Below are 21,830 nucleotides of genomic sequence, written 5' to 3'. Positions count from 1 at the left end.
AAGAGGCGGGGCAACACGAGTGTACAAATCCTTCCTCAAAAGACTCACGTGATAATGATTAAAGTAGTACACACACACACACACACACACACACACACACACACACACAGAGCGGCGCCAGGCTGGAGGCGGGGCATCGTGACGTCACAGGCAAGTCCCTCCCCCCGCCAGATCCAAACATGTGTTGTGTCTGGTGATGGCGGTTCAAGATTTCCCACATTTATATTGATCTTTACATTATCATCCACTCCCAAAGTCACCTGGCATTCTTGTGTTTCAACAACAGACGTGATATATGCAACACCAGGCAAACATTGTACCATTATCTGATAGGTTAATTGGTGCACAATCAAGAACCAGTGAATTTCATCGCCGCCATAAGTAAGTAAGGAAGGTGACTTTAATGATGATAAATACGACCTGGTATGGCTGTGTCTACACACTACCGCCATCTGGTCAACATTGTAGATACCAACCTTTAAACTGTGACATTCAACCACAAGGTTTAAGGTCGTTCATGAAAACGCGAACTTAAAATCTATCCATTTAAATCTACCATTCATCAATAAACATTTAAACACCGTCATTTGAACGTAAACCTTCCAGCTGCGTTATTTTACCAGAGTCCTTTAAGATACGTCATATAAACACAAAATTTAAATGTACGTTAAGCTTGTGCAAACCATCACTGAAACTCAAACTTTTAAATTAGAATTGTAATGAAACTGCGAACTTTTAACTCTGTCAAATTATAGCTATTGTACAAAATGATTCACTTAATTGACAAATTTTAATGTCAGTTAATTTAACGATATACTTTGTGATTCATCTCTGAAACACAAACCTTTAAACTTTGTCTCTAGAACTGAACACAACCATCAAGTTTCAGAAATGGAATGGAAATTTGGATAATCTATCAAAATTCGTCATATAACGCGAACTTTTAAATCCTTCCATTCAGTTGGGCCGTTACTTGCCTGGCTGCCATTCATAATATGTCCTTTTATATTGTATGTTGACTACGCTCTCATTCATTCGTCATTTGGATCGTCTCACTGATATTCCATTCATAAACTTCATTCCTGCAGCTTATTTTTGACCGCCATGTTGCTTCCTCAAGGTTTATAATCCTTTGTGTATTTAATAATAGAAGATTCAATGATATTTCTCGTGGTACTGGAATTAGAGTTAATAATGCCATCTCAGTTATTAACTCTAACTCCAGTACCACGAGAAATATAATTGAATCTTCTATTACTGAATACACAAAGAATTATAATCTTAATATCAGTGATGGTCTAAACAAATTGGATAACTTTAATGTTGATAAAATTTGTAAACAATTCACCTTCTTGTCCACATAATAAGTTTATGATACGCTTGTTGTCTGTCTTGGACAATCACATGTTTACCATATGGCGTCCTAGTTACGTCTCTTCGTTGTATATCAACTGACTGTTATATTTCTCTCTTGTCTCCCCTGATGATGTGAGTTTTAAACGAAAGTGCACTTGGGAAATTATCGTGTTTATTTTCCCCGTGGACTCATAAGAATATACTTGATCACGTGCAAAATTGCAATACTTTTCAATATATATATATATATATATATATATATATATATATATATATATATATATATATATATATATATATATATATATATATATATCCTTCAGTATGTTTACTTTCGATAATGAGGAACAGAAGAAGGAGCCAAACAAGTAAATTTCGTCAAAGACATCTCTCTTTTCTTAACGCTGCCTCGCAAAGATTTTCATTAATTCATATTGAAGAAACAGACGTATTTTCTATTGTCTGGTTAGCTCAGTGGTAGAGCGTGAGTCTGACACACTCAAGGTCGTGGGTTCGAGACCCACACCAGACATAATTTTTGTCTTTTTCTTTTTTCATTTTGTCCGCATCACATGTGTGCAACATTCAGTACGTTCGTCAACGTTATAGTGAAGATCTTCACAATAAATTGAGGTTTTCGACCTTATCTGAAAGGGTCAGGTCCACCAAGACGTCCTTGAAATCTTCCAGAAGCTTCTGGCGATCCTCCTCCAACTGCTGGGCACATCAGAGTTAACATGGGCCGGACATCGGTTGTGGAACGACTTAATCTGCTTCCGGTAGTTAGCAGGGATGATAATGAGGGCTCTGACCTCATACCAGGTCTATTGCTTAGTTTCAGTTTATTGCTTAGTTCCAGTCTATCGCTTAGTTCCAGTCTATTGCTTAGTTCCAGTCTATTGCAACGACAATAAAAAAGTAAAACTCATTTCTTCGTAGAAGATTGAGAGAAAAACACGACAGCAACATGGAGATTTACCCTGTGGTTATTTTGCCGGCTAGTCGGCAACGGTCGGTCAAACACTATTTTGCCGTGGTAATCTCAGTGCTTTATATAATACTATGTCACAAAATATGATCTTGGGGGCGTAGCTCAGTGGTAGAGCACTCGCTTGGCATGCGAGAGGTCCCGGGTTCAAACCCCGGCGCTTCCATTTTTGTTATTTGGGAAATTCATTATTTTCAGTCTTATATATATATATATATATATATATATATATATATATATATATATATATATATATATATATATATATATATATATATATATATCGTCCGATCAGAGAAGTTAAGCAACGTTGGGTCTGGTTAGTACTTGGATGGGTGACCGTCTGGGAACACCAGATGCTGTTATCCCTGGGGATAGGGAAGAAAGTATACTTGCCTCGTATTCCCTGCGTGTCGTACAAGGCGACTAAAAGGGGAGGGAGCAGAAGGCCGGAAATCCTTTACTCTCATTTTCAATTTTTCAAAAGACGGAACAGAGAAGATATAAAGATATTGTAAAGATGTAACTAATATAAGATATAAGAATGAATGGAAGATACGGATGTAGCTGAAACAAGGAGTAATGAAGATTAAGGGGCAATGAAAATTATTCTGTAGTGAAGATAAATGTATATGTTGAGATTTTGTATTGAACATCAAGAAGTAATGATAATGATGAGAGTGTAGTGACGATGAGGGTTTAGTTAGGGAGTGGTGACAATTGCCTTTACAATGATAATAAGGAGGTAACACAATGAGGAACACAAACTTTCCAAAGCTACGTTCAAGTCAGACTTTGAACTAAGTTCGGTAAACAGAAGGATGATGTTAAGATGAGAGTGTAGTGAGGAAGAGTATAGTGATGATAAGGATATTGTCAAGATAGGTTGTAGTGAAGATACGAATGTAGTGAAGATACGAATGTAGTAGAGATAAGGGTTATCAAAGAGTAAAGTTTATTCAAAATAATTGTGTATTGAAGATGAGAACTACTTTCAGTAAACATCAGGGAGTACAATGATGATGGTATGGTAGAGATAACGGTGTAGTGAAGAAGCCGGTATAGTGAAGGTATAGTTAAGTGAAAATAAGCTAGTAGTGAAGATACACGTTAGTGAATATGAGGTTGTAGTGAACTTAACCTTATTGACCTGATCCCCCAAATCCTCCAAACTACGTTCAAGGGCGGATCCAAAGCCAACCTAAAAGGCTATTTCTCTGTGTATTGTTAGTGGTGGTGGTGGTGTGTAGGTGTGTGTAATCATGTATTTGCACTGTATTAGGAGGGAGTTTTACACTCGTGGGGCCCCGTGTAAGTACGTTGTTTGTGTGAGCGGGTAAAATCTAAAGCCTTCCTTGAAACCAGCTTAGTCAAGATAAGGTCATATGAAGATGAGGTTGTAGTGAAGATTATGATAAGCCTTGCATAGTGAAGATAAAGGGATTAAGAAGAGGAGATGTAGTAAAGAAGATTATAGTGAACACAAAAGGATTCAAGCTAAGTGCTGGGTCGACCTACGGGCCTGAACTTACATTTTAGGTCAAACGCATCACCAGTACACCCTGGCCAGCATTAGAGTTTATCCGTACACACACACACACACACACACACACACACACACACACACACACACACACACACACACACACACACACACACACACACAACACACACACACAAGCACACACACACATAATTTTATATATATATATATATATATATATATATATATATATATATATATATATATATATATATATATATATATCTTTTTTTTTCGTACTATTCGCCATTTCCCGCATTAGCGAGGTAGCGTTAAGAACAGAGGACTGGGCCTTAGAGGGAATATCCTCACCTGGCCCCCTTCTCTGTTCCTTCTTTGCCTCGCAACCATATAACATTGTTAAAAGTAGTATTGTTTTAAATATGCCCATGTGTGATCTCCGTGATAACTTCTATTTTTTCACATTCTTCAAAGCTCTATCTTCACTACATCCGAGACAGAGAAACTGCATGACTATATCTTAACTATAACTGAAAAAGAAGAACTGCATAACTTCATCTTCACTGTAACTGATATAGAATAACTGCGTGACTATACTGTTACTTTAACTGAAACATAACTGCTATACTGTATCGCCATTACAAATAAACCAAAGCGGATGACAGTATATTTAATATAACTACATGTATGACTGTATTTTCAACATAACTACATGCACGACCACATCTTCACTATAACTGCAACAGAACAGTTGCATGACTGAATCTTCACTGTAAATGAAAAAAAAATAACTGTATGACTGTATCTCCTATACGAATGAACTAAAGTGAATGACTATATGTTCAATATAACTACATGCGAGACTCTTTTTCACTATAACTGAATTCGAATGTCTGCATGATTACATCTTCAATATAAGTGAATGCATGACTCTGTCTACACTACAAATGAATTATAATAACTGCAAGACTGTATCTTCGCTGTAAATGAACTAATTACACGACTATATTCGTCATATACGAATTGAACTGGAGTAACAATGCCACTATATATTCACTTTAGATAACTAAGGTAGCAACGTTTGCATTCGGCAATGTCATCATATCTCCACTATTAGTACTAAAGTTAACTGCGCTCATGAATTAACTTCACTACTAGACTCTCTTAACTTCACTACTCTCGTGACAAAAGGATGTCTTTACTTTAAAAAAATGTCCATCATGTAGTATATGTTTTCTTAGGGAGTCCAGTTGAGCATTGAGATAAGAAAAAAAATCCAAAGGCATGGATATAAAACTTCTTGTGTTGGCCCTTGTCGTGTGTGGCGTGCATGTGTATATCTGGTGGGAACAGCAGTGGGTGGGTCTCGTGGTAGACGAGGTTCTTGGAATTTGCAGCGATTTTACCGATGAGCTTCGCACAGCATAGGTTCCATCGCCCTTCTGGTTCACCCTACCTGTCGCAGGGCCCCTGGTGGCCATCCACCAGAGGAAAATCCAGTTGCGGTTGGCGCTGGCTTACCTGCAGGAAGTAAGCCATCCTAGAAATTCACTCAAACGACAGTCGTTGCTTGGACTTGCAGCACTTGGAGCTTGCCTACTTACTTTATTGACTTGTTTGAGGAGATGGAGAAGAAAAGCTGTACACGACCAACGAAGAGATCTCGATGGTGGCCAGGTTGAGGACACGGTACAGGATGACGTGCAGTCTGAGGACACGATACATGATGATGACCAGGTTGAGGACACGGTACAGGATGACGTGCAGTCTGAGGACACGATACATGATGATGACCAGGTTGAGGACACGGTATAGGATGACGTGCAGTCTGAGGACACGATACATGATGATGACCAGGTTGAGGACACGGTACAGGATGACGTGCAGTCTGAGGACACGATGCATGATGATGACCAGGTTGAGGACACGGTACAGGATGACGTGCAGTCAGAGGACACGATACATGATGATGACCAGGTTGAGGACACGGTACAGGATGACGTGCAGTCTGAGGATACGATACATGATGATGACCAGGTTGAGGACACGGTACAGGATGACGTGCAGTCTGAGGATACGATACATGATGATGACCAGGTTGAGGACACGGTACAGGATGATGAGCAGTCTGAGGACACGATACATGATGATGACCAGGTTGAGGACACGGTACAGGATGACGTGCAGTGTGACGATGAGGTTGGGAACATGCGGGATGATCAGCAATCTGATATCAATGTTAAGGATAATACTGAAGTTGATACCCAGGCTCAGAAGCTGACAGAAATACAGTGTGTTGATGAACCAGAGGAGGAACACAATCAAGTGATTGACCCAGTTTTCTTGATCGAGGAGGGAATTGATAAAATTAAGTTTATCAAGAAGTTGCACGAGGGAGGCAATGGGATAATAGACAAAGTATTATTCAATGGAGATGAGAGTGCAAGTAAAACCCTTCATCCTGGATGCGACTTGATCAATTTACTGGGTGAGGCCGCAATCCTATGTCACCTAAAGGGAGCCGGAGGGGCTCCTTTCTTGTACGGCCTGTCCCAAGTACCTGCCAGGATTATCATGTCCTTCGCCGGCAGTCCTTATGAGAAGTATCTACAGACCCGATCAGAAAAAGAAATTGTCGACTCTCTCATCTCCATTGTAGACCAATTGCAAGAAATCCACGAAGCAGGCGTGATACACAATGATATTAGAATTGACAACATCACTGTTACCTACGACGATGGCGTGTCCTTCCATTTCGTTGACTTCAGCTTGAGCACGAGGGAAGGACAAGTTCTAAAACTGGTGGGTGAAGGAGAGAACCCTTGGATGTCCCCAGAATCCATGAACCGTGAACCCCTCTCACCTGCCAGTGACGTGTTCTCCCTCGGCTGTTTATTCAATGACATCCAAAGTTACGTTCATAAAGAGTAGGTAAAGCGACACCTCACAGCACTGCAAAAACTTGTGGAAGTCCCTGACCCGAAAAGGCGACCATCGCTGGCTCAAATAAAAGCCGGTATGGAGAAGATGAAGGAACGAACGTGGCGACATGGTAAGGGGGGTCGTCCAGCAAAGCGGGTTAGGAGAACCAAGTTGGCAGAATGTTGATGAGTGACGTGGCATCATCATTATCTTCCGTAAGCCGTCTTCTTCACACCCATGTGAAGCTATGTATTTGTTTTGGCGACAAAGGGAATCCCTTATTCAAAAGTGAGGTTTAATACATTCCGTCAGTTACCTTTCCATATATTATATAGACTTATATAGATATATATTATATAATCTAATATCTACTGAACTTTTTAAAATTTCTATCCATGTCTCAGAGGGTCAAGATGGCCCCGCTGCTGGGTGTGTACACCTCCTGACCGTGTTGTCACGTCTGCACACCTGACTGTGTCTTCTGTCTCGCTTGGTCAAAAAAGGATTTCTTCACAGTTGTGGAGAGAGAGAGAGAGAGAGAGAGAGAGAGAGAGAGAGAGAGAGAGAGAGAGAGAGAGAGAGAGAGAGAGAGAGAGAGAGAGAGAGAGAGAGAGAGAGAGAGAGAGAGAGAGAGAGAGAGAGAGAGAGGTGCATTACGAGTGTCAGAACCAAACCCCCGCCCCTCCCTCCCCCTTACCACGTTACAGTACAAAACGGGTAATTACAATCAGAGGTCGACCAGTTCACCTGCACCTGCCTCTCCTGGATATGCCTGGCAGTGGAGCGATGGTGTCACAAGTTCGACCTCGGCCTCTACAAACAACAACACCACCCACCAATATGGCCAACACTTACACCCAGAGTCGAACTCCAGCCTCTCCCCCACCACCACTCACAGGTCCAGCTCTAGTGGTAGGAATGTAGGGGATGACTCTGCCTCTCCCAGTGGGGATTGCTTCGCTTCTCCCAGGATTAACAACACCTCTGCCCCCCCTCCCTCCCTCCCCTGATGCTGTTAAAGAATTCCACTGCCTGTACTGGTTCATTTTGTCCACAAGCAAATAGTGATTATTCATTCTTAAATGATCCTTGTTTATGCCTTAAGGGGAGAGAGTTTTACACTCGCGTTGCCCAGTCTCCTGACTTTCTGTATATGTACCATATCTTTACACCTATGTATGTATTTATACATGCACACACACACACACACACACACACACACACACACACACACACACACACACACACACATACACGACCTGTTAAGACCTTACTCGTCCATTCTTAATGAACCCCACATTTCCGACACCATCCAGCGTCACAGGAAATAACATCGCCATCTCCTGCGTCAGAAAGGTAGCGCTAAGAAACAGACGAAGGAAGACCAAATCCGCTCACATCCACACACAAGCTGTCATGTGTAATGCACCGAAACCACAGCTCCCTATCTACAACCAGGCCCCACAGACCTTCCCATCACGTTTCTCATGCCCTGGTTCAGTCCACTGACGGCACGGTGACCCTAGTATACAACATAGTTCCATTTTCTCTATTACGTGCACACCCTCTTCTGCTCCCTCAGCCACATTCCTGTTTTTTCTTTTCATTATCACACTTCTCTCTCACCCTTTCATTACATACTCGATCAAGCCGCCTCACACTAAATACATTCCTCAAACATTTCATTTCCCAAACATCCACCCTCCTTCCCACAACACTATCGAGAGCCCATACCTCGCAACCATATAACATTGTTAAAAGTACTAGTACCAGTGTCCAGGCGTGGCCACTCCTCCATATTGTTTCCCAGGTAGCCACTTGGGCAGCGCTACTGCGCGTCGACTCCCTATTGGAGGACCGCTGACACCTCTGATTCATGATTGGTCCTCCGCGGACCAATGGTTTCTGTGCTTCGCCTCCACGGTAGTTGATTGGTCATCGACCGTAGACCGGCTACTGTACACCTACGCCCCAAATAGGAGAGTGGCTGCCTTAACCACAGTATATGATGTGCTGTCTGACAGTGGCGCCACTCACACCACATGTACTCCACTCCTCTCACTCACACCACATGTACTCCACTCCTCACTCACACCACATGTACTCCACTCCTCACTCACACCACATGTACTCCACTCCTCACTCACACCACATGCACTCCACTCCTCACTCACACCACATGTTCTCCACTCCTCACTCACACCACATGTACTCCACTCCTCACTCACACCACATGTACTCCACTCCTCACTCACACCACATGTACTCCACTCCTGAGTTGTAGTTGGCACTATCCTCACCATCAACCAGCTGGTGGTACTCACACTCCACTCCTGAGTTGTAGTTGGCACTATCCTCACACCATCAATAGTGCTGCACTTGTAGCTTACAATACCAGCATCTCGCAGGAGAATGTCAAGTTGTCTTAGGCTACCTAGACCAGGTCTGGCACCAACCTCTCCACACCATGGACGACTTGGTGAATCTTACTGTCCTTGGCTGCACGTCTCCAGTAACAGGACCAGGTTTCCGGCACCCACCAGCCAAACACTCCAACACCCACGAAATTAAGGAGGCGCCCGCCACCTGCCTCCACACTCACCACCATAATACACCCAAGATTTCTGCCATTTTCCACCTCCTCTAATTACTATTACGACCCACACATTCTCCAAACTATCCTCACAGTTGCACTTACATACACGCCACCATCACCATCACATACTTGCTTATTGCTTGTTGTTGTTGTTGTTGTTGTTCTCTAGTTCTCGGTCAATGAATGGCAGAGCTTTTGTTGACAAATGGCCACCAGCCTCTGTGTGCCTCCCTCCACCTACACCAACGCGCCACAAATTGGAATTACTCACTCGCGATCATTATACATAAAAAAGAAAAATTATAACAAAATGTTTACTTACATTACAAAACAATCACAGTACATATTACAATATTATATAACAAACTATTTATAAAATAACTAAATACACCGAATGAGAACAAAGCTAAGTTGATCTATTTACAAAAATCATAGAAACTAAGCAACACAAAATATATTGACAAAAATTATAGAAGGCAAACAGAAGAAAATTTATATATTTACAAAAATCCTGGAAACCAGCAACAGTACAGAAATGGCTCCGTCACTGTAGACGTCAGTCATCATACATTACTGGTTGTGTGGTACAACATACAGGTGGCTCCGTCACTGTAGACGTCAGTCATCATACATTACTGGTTGTCTGGTACAACATACAGGTGGCTCCGTCACTGTAGACGTCAGTCATCATACATCACTGGTTGTCTGGTACAACATACAGGTGGCTCCGTCACTGTAGACGTCAGTCATCATACATTACTGGTTGTCTGGTACAACATACAGGTGGCTCCGTCACTGTAGACGTCAGTCATCATACATTACTGGTTGTCTGGTACAACATACAGGTGGCTCCGTCACTGTAGACGTCAGTCATCATACATTACTGGTTGTCTGGTACAACATACAGGTGGCTCCCTCACTGTAGACGTCAGTCATCATACATTACTGGTTGTCTGGTACAACATACAGGTGGCTCCGTCACTGTAGACGTCAGTCATCATACATTACTGGTTGTGTGGTACAACATACAGATGGCTTCGTCACTGTAGACGTCAGTCATCATACATTACTGGTTGTGTGGTACAACATACAGGTGGCTCCCTCACTGTAGACGTCAGTCATCATACATTACTGGTTGTGTGGTACAACATACAGGTGGCTCCGTCACTGTAGACGCCAGTCATGACACATTACTGGTTGTCTGGTACAACATACAGGTGGCTCCGTCACTGTAGACGTCAGTCATCATACATTACTGGTTGTGTGGTACAACATACAGGTGGCTCCGTCACTGTAGACGTCAGTCATCATACATTACTGGTTGTCTGGTACAACATACAGGTGGCTCCGTCACTGTAAACACTGTAGATTCTTTAGGTTTAACCATAAACCTTAACTAAAGCAATATGACAACATGAACCAATTTTACGACTGAAATATCAGAGACGATCGTAAATAAGAGTGAATGAGAGCGATATAAACACACAGTTGAAATGGACAAAGTAGTAATGGCAGCCAGGGAATAAGAGCCCCGCCCAGCTAAATTTAAAAGTTCGCGTTCAGTGGTAGAGTTAAATTAATTGTACAAACTTCCATTGCTCTGGTGGAATTTAAAGGTCATGTTTACCTCCACAGACAGAGTTTAAAGGTTCATCTTTAAAGTGCAGAATTCCACGAATATCGTTAAAATAATTTACTTTGAAATTCCTTAGCTATGTGAAGCATTTCATACAACAGCTGCAATTTGACGGTGTTTAAAAGTTCGCTGTTGCATGGTAGTATTAAAGTGTTTAATTGACGAGGTTAAAAGTTCGAGATTTAATGACGATTTGCACAAGTTTTTGTTTAACTGACGTATTTTCAATGTTTGTGTTTATATGACGTATTTAAAAGGACTTTGTTGACATAATGCAGCTGGAAAGTTTACGTTCAAATGATAATGTTTAAATGTTCGTTAATGAATGAGGGAGTTAAATGGATGAATTTTAAGTTCGCGTTTCATGGAGTCGTTTTGAAACAATTTGTTTAAATGTCAGAGTTTAAATGATCATATGTACAATGTTGACCAGATGGCGGTAGTGTGTAGACACAGCCATACCAGGTCGTATTTATCATCATTAAAGTCACCTTCCTTACTTACTTATGGCGGCGATGAAATTCACTGGTTCTTGATTGTGCACCAATTAACCTATCAGATAATGGTACAATGTTTGCCTGGTGTTGCATATATCACGTCTGTTGTTGAAACACAAGAATGCCAGGTGACTTTGGGAGTGGATGATAATGTAAAGATCAATATAAATGTGGGAAATCTTGAACCGCCATCACCAGACACAACACATGTTTGGATCTGGCGGGGGGAGGGACTTGCCTGTGACGTCACGATGCCCCGCCTCCAGCCTGGCGCCGCTCTGTGTGTGTGTGTTGTGTGTGTGTGTGTGTGTGTGTGTGTGTGTGTGTGTGTGTGTACTACTTTAATCATTATCACGTGAGTCTTTTGAGGAAGGATTTGTACACTCGTGTTGCCCCGCCTCTTAACTTTGTAAGTGTAAAATATGTTTTCACTCCTATGTGCGCTCACACACACACACACACACACACACACACACACACACACACATAACCTATAATATTATCTAGTATTTTCTTCAGACGGATATCTTACACCTTGATTATAAAAGCCAAAGAAAAATTTATAAAAACATATACATATATTTCCACACGTGTAGATATATGTTATGTATTGAAATGTGGCGGAAAAATTCCTTATATATTAACAAACGTGATTGAGGACTTAAAGAATCTGGTACAAACATAATGGTTATTGTGATAAATGATTTATTTATGGTAAATATGTATTGTGTTGCATTATAATGGTTGTTCAGGACCAAGGTTCTTAAACCTGAATCAGTGAAATACTATCAGAAATAGAAAACCTGTTAAACATAAACATTTATATTGATTAACCACAGAATATATTTTCCTCTGGGTATGTAAAAGAAAATACAGTACAGGGAGCTAGTTTGAGGAAGAGTATTTCATATTTTAACAAAATATTTACCTGTAATAGCGTCCCTTATCTTTCGTCATCATTTCTTATGTTTCCTATCAAGAAATGTCTTTTATGTAACATAAAAATTCTGTCTAGGTATTTGATTAATGTTCTCCAAGGATGAGCTACATGCCACACGTGGTCAGGTCAGTGGTCAGGTCAGTGGGCGGTGTGTGTGTGTGTGTGTGTGTGTAGCCCCTGGGTTCATGTTGGCCACAGCCACCCACCGGCCGGTGGTCAGGTCAGTGGGCGGTGTGTGTGTGTGTGTGTGTGTGTGTAGCCCCGAGCGTATATCAAAAGCGCGGATTCGAGAAAGTGACCGCGTTCGAAACTCACCCTTAAAGTACTATCAAATGCGCGGCAAGGTTAATCCGTTCACTCGCTGTGTCATTGAGAATCATTCGGTGTGTCATAATGCTTCACACTGTTCACCGAGACCACCGCGAGTGTCTGTCTCGATGGTTTCGTGTTCACAGTGCTGAAGGCCACGGTGCTCAGTCTGAACCTGACAGTCAATCCTGTGTTGTCATAACTTTCAGCTATGGAGTTTACGATTTCCCAAACAAACAAAGGCAAGAAGTGTTTGATGCACGATGGATATAAATACAGAGTGGACAGTACATTGGTGGACGGATGCATTTCTTGGAGATGTACCAACAAGAAATGTAAAGGTAGACTTAGAACAGACGACACAGTGACTGCCATTGTTCCAGTTGATTTGGAGCATAACCATGAAAAAGAAGAAAGAAAACTTGAAAGACAACAACACAGTACAACAAATTTATCTCTGGGGAAATAAATCGACGCAATTATATGAAGGCCTTGGGAAACAGATTCACAGCAAGAACAAACATATAACTGAGTTTTTATGGAAGAGGAGAAGTGTTTTTATAAAGGATTGCAAGGTGTATGACGAATGTTTTATTACATAAACTGGTTTTATGGACACATATTTTTTATAAAGTTTTTATAAAGTTTTATAAAGTTTTATAAAGCTTTCATAAAGGACTGCAAGGACAAGCCTGTACTAAGGTGCAAGAAGAATATACTTACAAGGACAAGCCTATACTTACTTAACAAATATATAATTTTTCCTGCTTAAAAGTCCTACTTCCACCTCCCCGTGGTAAGCAGGGGGCAACAGATGATATCATCTGGCTAACGGAAGAGGTGAACGATCGTTAATGAACGTATAAACAATCGGACTTAGAGGTGAGTGATAAAACGTGCTTTTGACTTAATATTCTGCCGCGCTTTTGATAGCAATATATCAGCAACGTTTGCCGCGCTTTTGATATGCCAATCCGCGCTTTCGTAAAACGCCGAATCTTCCTCGTATTCCCTCATGACCACAGCGCCAAACCGACTCCCGCCATCAGGCCGAGACGCACAAACATTTCTGACAAAATTGAGACAACCACTTTCGCGTCAGTTTTGACACCAAGTGAATTTATACGACAATTACGTTCAAGATGCTTGGTTTTTCGTTCATGGATTGAACAGAAGCAACCAACGATGGTTGCTACTGCCCAATCCATGAAGTCCCCCCCACCACGGAAAGGTAACCAAGCTTCGGGGGGGATGGGTGTTTACCCTGACGCCAACGGAGAAACTCAATACAATATTTTTATTATAACTTTCCTTAATCTTGAAAAATGAATCAATCAGAGGGAACAATAGCCCCAGTCATATGAAGATTGGCTAACCGAATGTATATAGTTGTCAGTCCTCCTCAAACTTGTATATTTTCGATCATTAGAGCATCCATCTATTCATCTCATATAAGTGTTGCTAGGACAGTTATCTATTAGTGCAGAGATCTTTTCCTCGCTAAAGAAAGTGTAGCCGGACTCCGCCCTCATGAGGTTACTGCACGACACCAAAGATCACCCTTTGGTAGACTGTGCTATAGGCAGCACAGCTCCGTCAAAGATCTCACTCCATAAGTGAACTTATATAGATTCTTTTTTTAACATTTTGCTCTGTCTATAAGGAACTCATCAGTTCTTCTCCAGTGAAAGCAAAAAATCATCGAGAAATTCATTTGCTTCCTCAATATCAGGATCTTGTGGCTCTGTGTGGGGGACGGGGCAGGTGGTCTCTGTGACGGGCTGTGTCTGGAGAGCGGGGCTGGTGGTCTCTGTGACTGGCTGTGTCTTGGAAGCGGGGCTGGTTGTCTCTGTGACTGGCTGTGTCTGGAGAGCGGGGCTGGTGGTCTCTGTGACTGGCTGTGTCTGGAGATTAGGGGAAGTCTTGGGTATAAATTTCAATATACTGTGAGCGATATCGTCTCTCAACCGATTCCTCTCGATCTTCTCTTGCACGGCCTTCATGATACGTTTGGGCGGCTTTCTCCATTTTCTTTGCATTTCAGTTGGTGATCCTGCGCCATCGAGCCACATGATACCAGAATAGTATCGTTCCTGTTTCCCAACGGGTCCAATCTTGGTGTCACACATGATGCCGAGTGAACCCAAATGGCGGCCGATGTTTACGTTGGAAGCCACGGGCTCGTTATGTATCTTGCAGTAACTTTCATACCGTTGCTGCAGCTCTTTCCTGCTGATAAGGTACCGCTTCATAGTAATAGTCTTTCCCTTCATTTGAACGAAGGTATTCATGAAACTAACAAAGGAAGCCTTTCCTTTGTAATCCCGTTTGTAGTAACAGAAAGCCATTGAAGATGTGGATTGGGTCAGGCGAAGTTACACAGACTAACAAGATAGTCCTATAATCAATGGTCCTGTATCAGCACTGAACTCGAAATACGTCAGAACGACAATTTCAACCCAGGGCTGGAGGGCCAGTTGATGATATTCTCACGTCTTGCTCAACCAAGTAACCTCGGTTAGACCTTGTTTATATTCAAATATAGTAAAGTTAATATAGTGAAGCTTGATGATTCTTTTTATATGTAAGTTGCAATGTAGTTTGTATATATATATATATATATATATATATATATATATATATATATATATATATATATATATATATATATATATATATATATATATATATATATATATTGGCTATGTCGTCAGCAAAGGTTTATCGGCCTGGACATTCTGGACATTCCTTCATGCTGCCAAACTCCTGTCGATGGCATATTGCAAGTCTTTCATAATAAGGTCCAATGTGGGTCGAGCAGAGGGATCCTCCTTTTTAGCCTGTTTGACAATAGTGGCCAAGCGTGAGCGGCGACTCCGGTAAACTTGTTTGATAATCTGACTCAGGAGGAAGGCATAGGAGTACACGTCAGACGCCGTGGTGCTGGGTTGGCCAGACCTCACCTCTGGCGCAATCCATAGGCATTTACCAGGAGAGGAGTTGAGCCCCAGGTTCTGGTGTTCGACACAGGCAAACCCCAGATCAATGATGCTCACTTGGGGCGCCTGAGGATCGCCGCTCACGATCACATTATCGTTCTTCAGATCATTGTGGATTATCCCTTTGTCGTGCATCTCCTGCAGTCTGTGTCCAACCAACAGTGCCAGCTGCAGGAGATCGAAGCGACCTTGTGGATTGTTGCCCCTCAAGACATCCTCGAGAGTCGATCGGCCCGCGTAGCTCATCACAATGGACGGTGGGTTTTCGCAGGTAGCATAAAGCCTAGGGACACCTCCGGCTCCTTCAAGGTGAGCCATGTGTTGGGCCTCTTGCATGAGTTTGTTATCCTCAGCTTTGTGAGAGACCTTCAGCACGGCTCTTTCCTCCTGCCACGGAACAAGGAAGGCCTTCCCGTTCCCCCCAGCACCCAAGACCACCTGTGCTTGGGAGACGAGAATTTCCACGTCTCTTCTCTGAATTACAGTCATTTTGAGAGTAGTGTCTTCTGTGGGGGTTTGGGCTGACCTGGTAAACTCTGATATTGTAACGCTAGAGATACCGAGTTGGTGCTTTCCTTCGTGTTTTGATTGACGAAGTAAACTTTCATATCCCAGAAGTGCAGAAATATAGTGAAGCTTCCTGTAACTGGGTACCTCAGATTCAAAAATATAGTATAGGGCACACACACGCACACACACAATATATATATATATATATATATATATATATATATATATATATATATATATATATATATATATATATATATATATATATATATATATATACCGGGGTTGAGGTGCTGTCGGTGGATTGAATCAGGGCATGTGAAGCGTCTGGGGTAAACCGTGGAAAGTTGTGTGGGGCCTGGATGTGGAAAGGGAGCTGTGGTTTCGGACACTATTGCATGACAGCTAGAGACTGAGTGTGAATGAATGGGGCCTTTGTTGTCTTTTCCTAGTGCTACCTCGCACACATGAGGGGGAGGGGGATGGTATTCCATGTGTGACGAGGTGGCGATTGGAATGAATAAAGGCAGACAGTGTGAATTGTGTGCATGGGTATATATGTATGTGTCTATGTGTGTATCTATATGTGTACATTGAGCTGTATAGGTATGTATATTTGCGTGTGTGGACGTGTATGTTCCCAAGTGCACTTTCATGTAATCAATTCATCAGGGGAGACACAAGAGAGGAATATAACAGTCAGTTGATATACATCGAAGAGACGAAGTTAGGACGCCATTTGGTAAACATGTGATTATCCATGTCACTGTCTCCCGCATTTGCGAGGTAGCGCAAGGAAACAGACGAAAGAAATGGCCCAACCACCCCCCCCCCCCATACACATGTATATACATACGTCCACACACGCAAATATACATACCTACACAGCTTTCCATGGTTTACCCCAGACACTTCACATGCCCTGCTTCAATCCACTGACAGCACGTCAACCCCGGTATACCACATCGCTCCAATTCACTCTATTCCTTGCCCTCCTTTCACCCTCCTGCATGTTCAGGCCTCGATCACACAAAATCTTTTTCACTCCATCTTTCCACCTCCAATTTGGTCTCCCTCTTCTCCTTGTTCCCTCCACCTCCGACACATATATCCTCTTGGTCAATCTTTCCTCACTCATCCTCTCCATGTGCCCAAACCACTTCAAAACACCCTCTTCTGCTCTCTCAACCACGCTCTTTTTATTTCCACACATCTCTCTTACCCTTACGTTACTCACTCGATCAAACCACCTCACACCACACATTGTCCTCAAACATCTCATTTCCAGCACATCCATCCTCCTGCGCACAACTCTATCCATAGCCCACGCCTCGCAACCATACAACATTGTTGGAACCACTATTCCTTCAAACATACCCATTTTTGCTTTCCGAGATAATGTTCTCGACTTCCACACATTCTTCAAGGCTCCCAGGATTTTCGCCCCCTCCCCCACCCTATGATCCACTTCCGCTTCCATGGTTCCATCCGCTGCCAGATCCACTCCCAGATATCTAAAACACTTCACTTCCTCCAGTTTTTCTCCATTCAAACTCACCTCCCAATTGACTTGACCCTCAACCCTACTGTACCTAATAACCTTGCTCTTATTCACATTTACTCTTAACTTTCTTCTTCCACACACTTTTCCAAACTCAGTCACCAGCTTCTGCAGTTTCTCACATGAATCAGCCACCAGCGCTGTATCATCAGCGAACAACAACTGACTCACTTCCCAAGCTCTCTCATCCCCAACAGACTTCATACTTGCCCCTCTTTCCAAAACTCCCGCATTCACCTCCCTAACAACCCCATCCATAAACAAATCAAACAACCACGGAGACACCACACACCCCCGCCGCAAACCTACACTCACCGAGAACCAACCACCTTCCTCTCCTCCCACACGTACACATGCCTTACATCCTCGATAAAAACTTTTCACTGCTTCTAACAACTTTCCTCCCACACCATATATTCTTAATACCTTCCACAGAGCATCTCTATCAACTCTATCATATGCCTTCTCCAGATCCATAAATGCTACATACAAATCCATTTGCTTTTCTAAGTATTTCTCACATACATTCTTCAAAGCAAACACCTGATCCACACATCCTCTACCACTTCTGAAACCATATATATATATATATTGATCCATGTTACCACTTCCCCATCTGCCTCCATTACTGTCATGCCTGTTAATTCTATTTGTTCTTCTCACATGAAATACGTCTTTCCAAAAATGTTTCTTGCTCTCCCTAAAATTCATCGTTACTTACCTACCCCATGTCTCATCTGCCCTTTTCTTCAGCTTATATACCTTTCTTATGGCCTCTTGTTGCTCATTTTTGTATGCCTGCCAGTCATTTTACCTTCCCAATGGGTACTACCTATACACCTCTCTTTTCTCTTTCACTAGCAATTTAGCTTCCTCGTCCCACTACGCACTACACTTTCTCATATGCCTTCCTTACTGCATGTGACACACTTAACATCATTGGTGGGCCTTAATTGAAATATAATTTAACCGAAAGGGAAAAAGACAAGGAAAAGTATTTACGAATTTTGAAGGAAGTAAAAAACTCTTTAAAGAAGTGTCAAATCATAGTTATTGGGAAAGACATGAATGGACAGAGAGACCTCCAGAGCTTCATGGTGTAAGGAAAGAAACAATTATCAAAATGGCCCACCCTTGAGTTACCAGTAGCCACACAGTAATCACATAATGCACTCGCATGGTCTAGTTAATGGTTGAGGCTCTCAGGAGCTAAAACAAAAGTAATACCCAAACACAACTTCCCTAAATACTTTCCACTCCTCTTCCCCTTCCCTTACTTCATTCACTCTCACCCTATGTAACGTTTTACTTAATTTCACATGGTGTTCCTGTACATATAGCTCTTTTCCAAGTTTATTAACTTAAATTACTTCTTTAACCCATTAACATCCCACTGTCAAAATTCATGTTTTTCAAGTTGTTTAGAAATTGTATTTAACCTTACAATTTCAAAGATATCCATATGATGATGAAAATGCATGACCAGAAATATTTTTCATCTCTTTTTACATAAGTGATGTGTAGTTTTGTTGATGTTTCCGCTCAGTGGCTCAAAACGTTTGAGAGTAGAGTTGCCATTACATGTTTTATCGTTTATATTACATACACCAAAATGTTGATTGCATATTATTATTGTTGTATTTTATATGATAAATCATTTCATGGTTAACAACTTTTAAAGTTGTATGCTAGAAAAGGAATGGTGATTGACAATACCTAGTTTGAAAAACGGGATATACACATGAGTAGGAAAGGTCAGTAGACATTAATAGATTACATATTAATGAAATGAAAAAGATTTTGAGCGATCGAGGCCTGAACATGCAGGAGGGTGAAAGGCGTGCAAGGAATAGAGTGAATTGGAACGATGCGGTATGCCGGGGTCGACATGCTGTCAGTGGATTGAACCAGAGCATGTGAAGTGTCTGGCGTGAACCATGGAGAGTTTTGTGGAGCCTGGATGTGGAAAGGGAGCTGTGGTTTTGGTGCATTATATATGACAGCTAGAGACTGAGTGTGAACGAATGTGGCCTATGTTGTCTTTTCCTAGCACTACCTCGTGCACGTGCAGGGGGAGGGGTTGTCATTTTATGTGTGGCGGGGTGGCGACGGGAATGAATATAGGCAGCAAGTATGAATTATGTACATGTGTATATTGTTACGAACTCAAGTGCTTATTCGAGCAAGGTCGCCAGTAACATCTATATGTCACAAATACTATACTGGTCCTTGTCTTTGCAAGGACGTTAGATTTGTAATATTGCACAACTCAGGATAACACAATCTTGACGTAAGGGATTAAAACAAACACCAAGGTTAGAATTTATAATGAAAAGAATTCAAATGTACAAGGTGAACACATAAATCAGGCACGAATCATTTACGTTAACACTGAAAATGAGTTTAACATTGAGCATGAGTTAACATTCCTGATAAGATTTCAAACCAGGAGATCTCTTTCCTTTGACACTTTGTTCGATAGCATTACATTTAGTTAGACCTGACATGACACAGTAAACATCATCGTTACACTTAGCTAACCTGACGTAACACAGTAAACATCATCTTTACACTTAGCTAGACCTGACGTAACACAGTAAACATCATCGTTACACTTAGCTAACCTGACGTAACACAGTAAACATCATCTTTACACTTAGCTAGACCTGACGTAACACAGTAAACATCATCGTTACACTTAGCTAGACCTGACGTAACACAGTAAACATCATCTTTACACTTAGCTAGACCTGACGTAACACAGTAAACATCATCGTTACACTTAGCTAGACCTGACGTAACACAGTAACATCTTACAACCTAGGGCAGCGGTGGCTACGGGGCTCGAGATAGGGGAAACCCAAATTTCCTTGCTGGGCTCGGGACTGCTGAAGGAATCAACTCTCAGACGATCGTCTGAGCTTTATATCTGGAGGGCCAGCAAGGCAGGAACAGCTCGCCACGCCTCGACCTGCCACCTGATTCTACTGTAGGTCAGAATGACATAATTGCCCTTGATAGGTCAAAAGACTGATTGTCACGCCCTCATCTTGACGTGATTGGCTGAAGAAGGCCTAAAGTCCGGCCTACATATGTGGCGTGCATTCAAAATCCTTTGTTCCTTTGTCCATGATGGCAGCGAACGCACAGGGTGACACACCGCAGCTGTTCCCATGGTTGGACCTGACGCCGTTGACCTGACGTTTGGGTGCTAGAGGACTGGTCAAGATCTGGTTCAAAACATAATTACTAAGGCAATTAACACGGTCAGGGAGGTGAGATCCGAGCCGATAGCAACTGCTCCCTACATCAAGGCACGCCATACACAGAGATACACCAAGACACATATACGAACATGTGGACACACACACGTTCGTAACAATATATATATATATATATATATATATATATATATATATATATATATATATATATATATATATATATATATATATATATATATATTTATATATATATATATATATATATATATATATATATATATATATATATATATATATATATATATTTTTTTTTTTTTTTCTTTCTTTTAAACTATTCGCCATTTCCCGCGTTAGCGAGGTAGCGTTAAGAACAGAGGACTGGGCCTTTTTTTGGAATATCCTCACCTGGCCCCCTCTGTTCCTTCTTTTGGAAAATTTAAAAAAAAAAAAAAAAAAAAAAAAGATAGGGAAGGATTTCCAGCCCCCCACTCCCTCCCCCTCTAGTCGCCCTCTACGACACGCAGGGAATACGTGGGAAGCACTCTTAATCCCCTATCCCCAGGGATATATATATATATATATATATATATATATATATATATATATATATATATATATATATATATATATATATATATATATATATATATATATATTATCCCTGGGGATAGGGGATTAAGAATACTTCCCACGTATTCCCTGCGTGTCGTAGAGGGCGACTAAAAGGGGTGGGAGCGGGTGGCTGGAAATCCTCCCCTCTCGTTTTTTTTTTAATTTTCCAAAAGAAG

General features: G+C 41.7%; 2 protein-coding genes and 1 non-coding gene across 3 annotated transcripts; 2 read left to right on the top strand and 1 right to left on the bottom strand.

The window, feature by feature from the left end:
• The first annotated feature begins 1,816 nt into the window (after positions 1-1,816).
• On the top strand, positions 1,817-1,888 carry TRNAV-GAC (transfer RNA valine (anticodon GAC)). Its single transcript has one exon. It is a non-coding gene; the product is annotated as a tRNA-Val (tRNA).
• A 4,168-nt stretch (positions 1,889-6,056) lies between these two features.
• Positions 6,057-6,779, top strand: LOC139762247 (serine/threonine-protein kinase Nek4-like). Its single transcript, XM_071686844.1, has one exon. It carries the CDS (start codon positions 6,057-6,059, stop codon positions 6,777-6,779), a length of 723 nt encoding a protein of 240 aa, XP_071542945.1.
• An 8,719-nt stretch (positions 6,780-15,498) lies between these two features.
• On the bottom strand, positions 15,499-16,236 carry LOC139762246 (uncharacterized). Its single transcript, XM_071686842.1, has one exon. The coding sequence runs from the start codon at positions 16,234-16,236 to the stop codon at positions 15,499-15,501; it is 738 nt and encodes a 245-aa protein (XP_071542943.1).
• Positions 16,237-21,830: the final 5,594 nt, after the last annotated feature.

This window comes from Panulirus ornatus, chromosome 43 (assembly GCF_036320965.1).
Source record: "Panulirus ornatus isolate Po-2019 chromosome 43, ASM3632096v1, whole genome shotgun sequence".
Taxonomy (NCBI): domain Eukaryota; kingdom Metazoa; phylum Arthropoda; class Malacostraca; order Decapoda; family Palinuridae; genus Panulirus; species Panulirus ornatus.
This window is presented reverse-complemented; position numbering and strand designations above follow the sequence as displayed.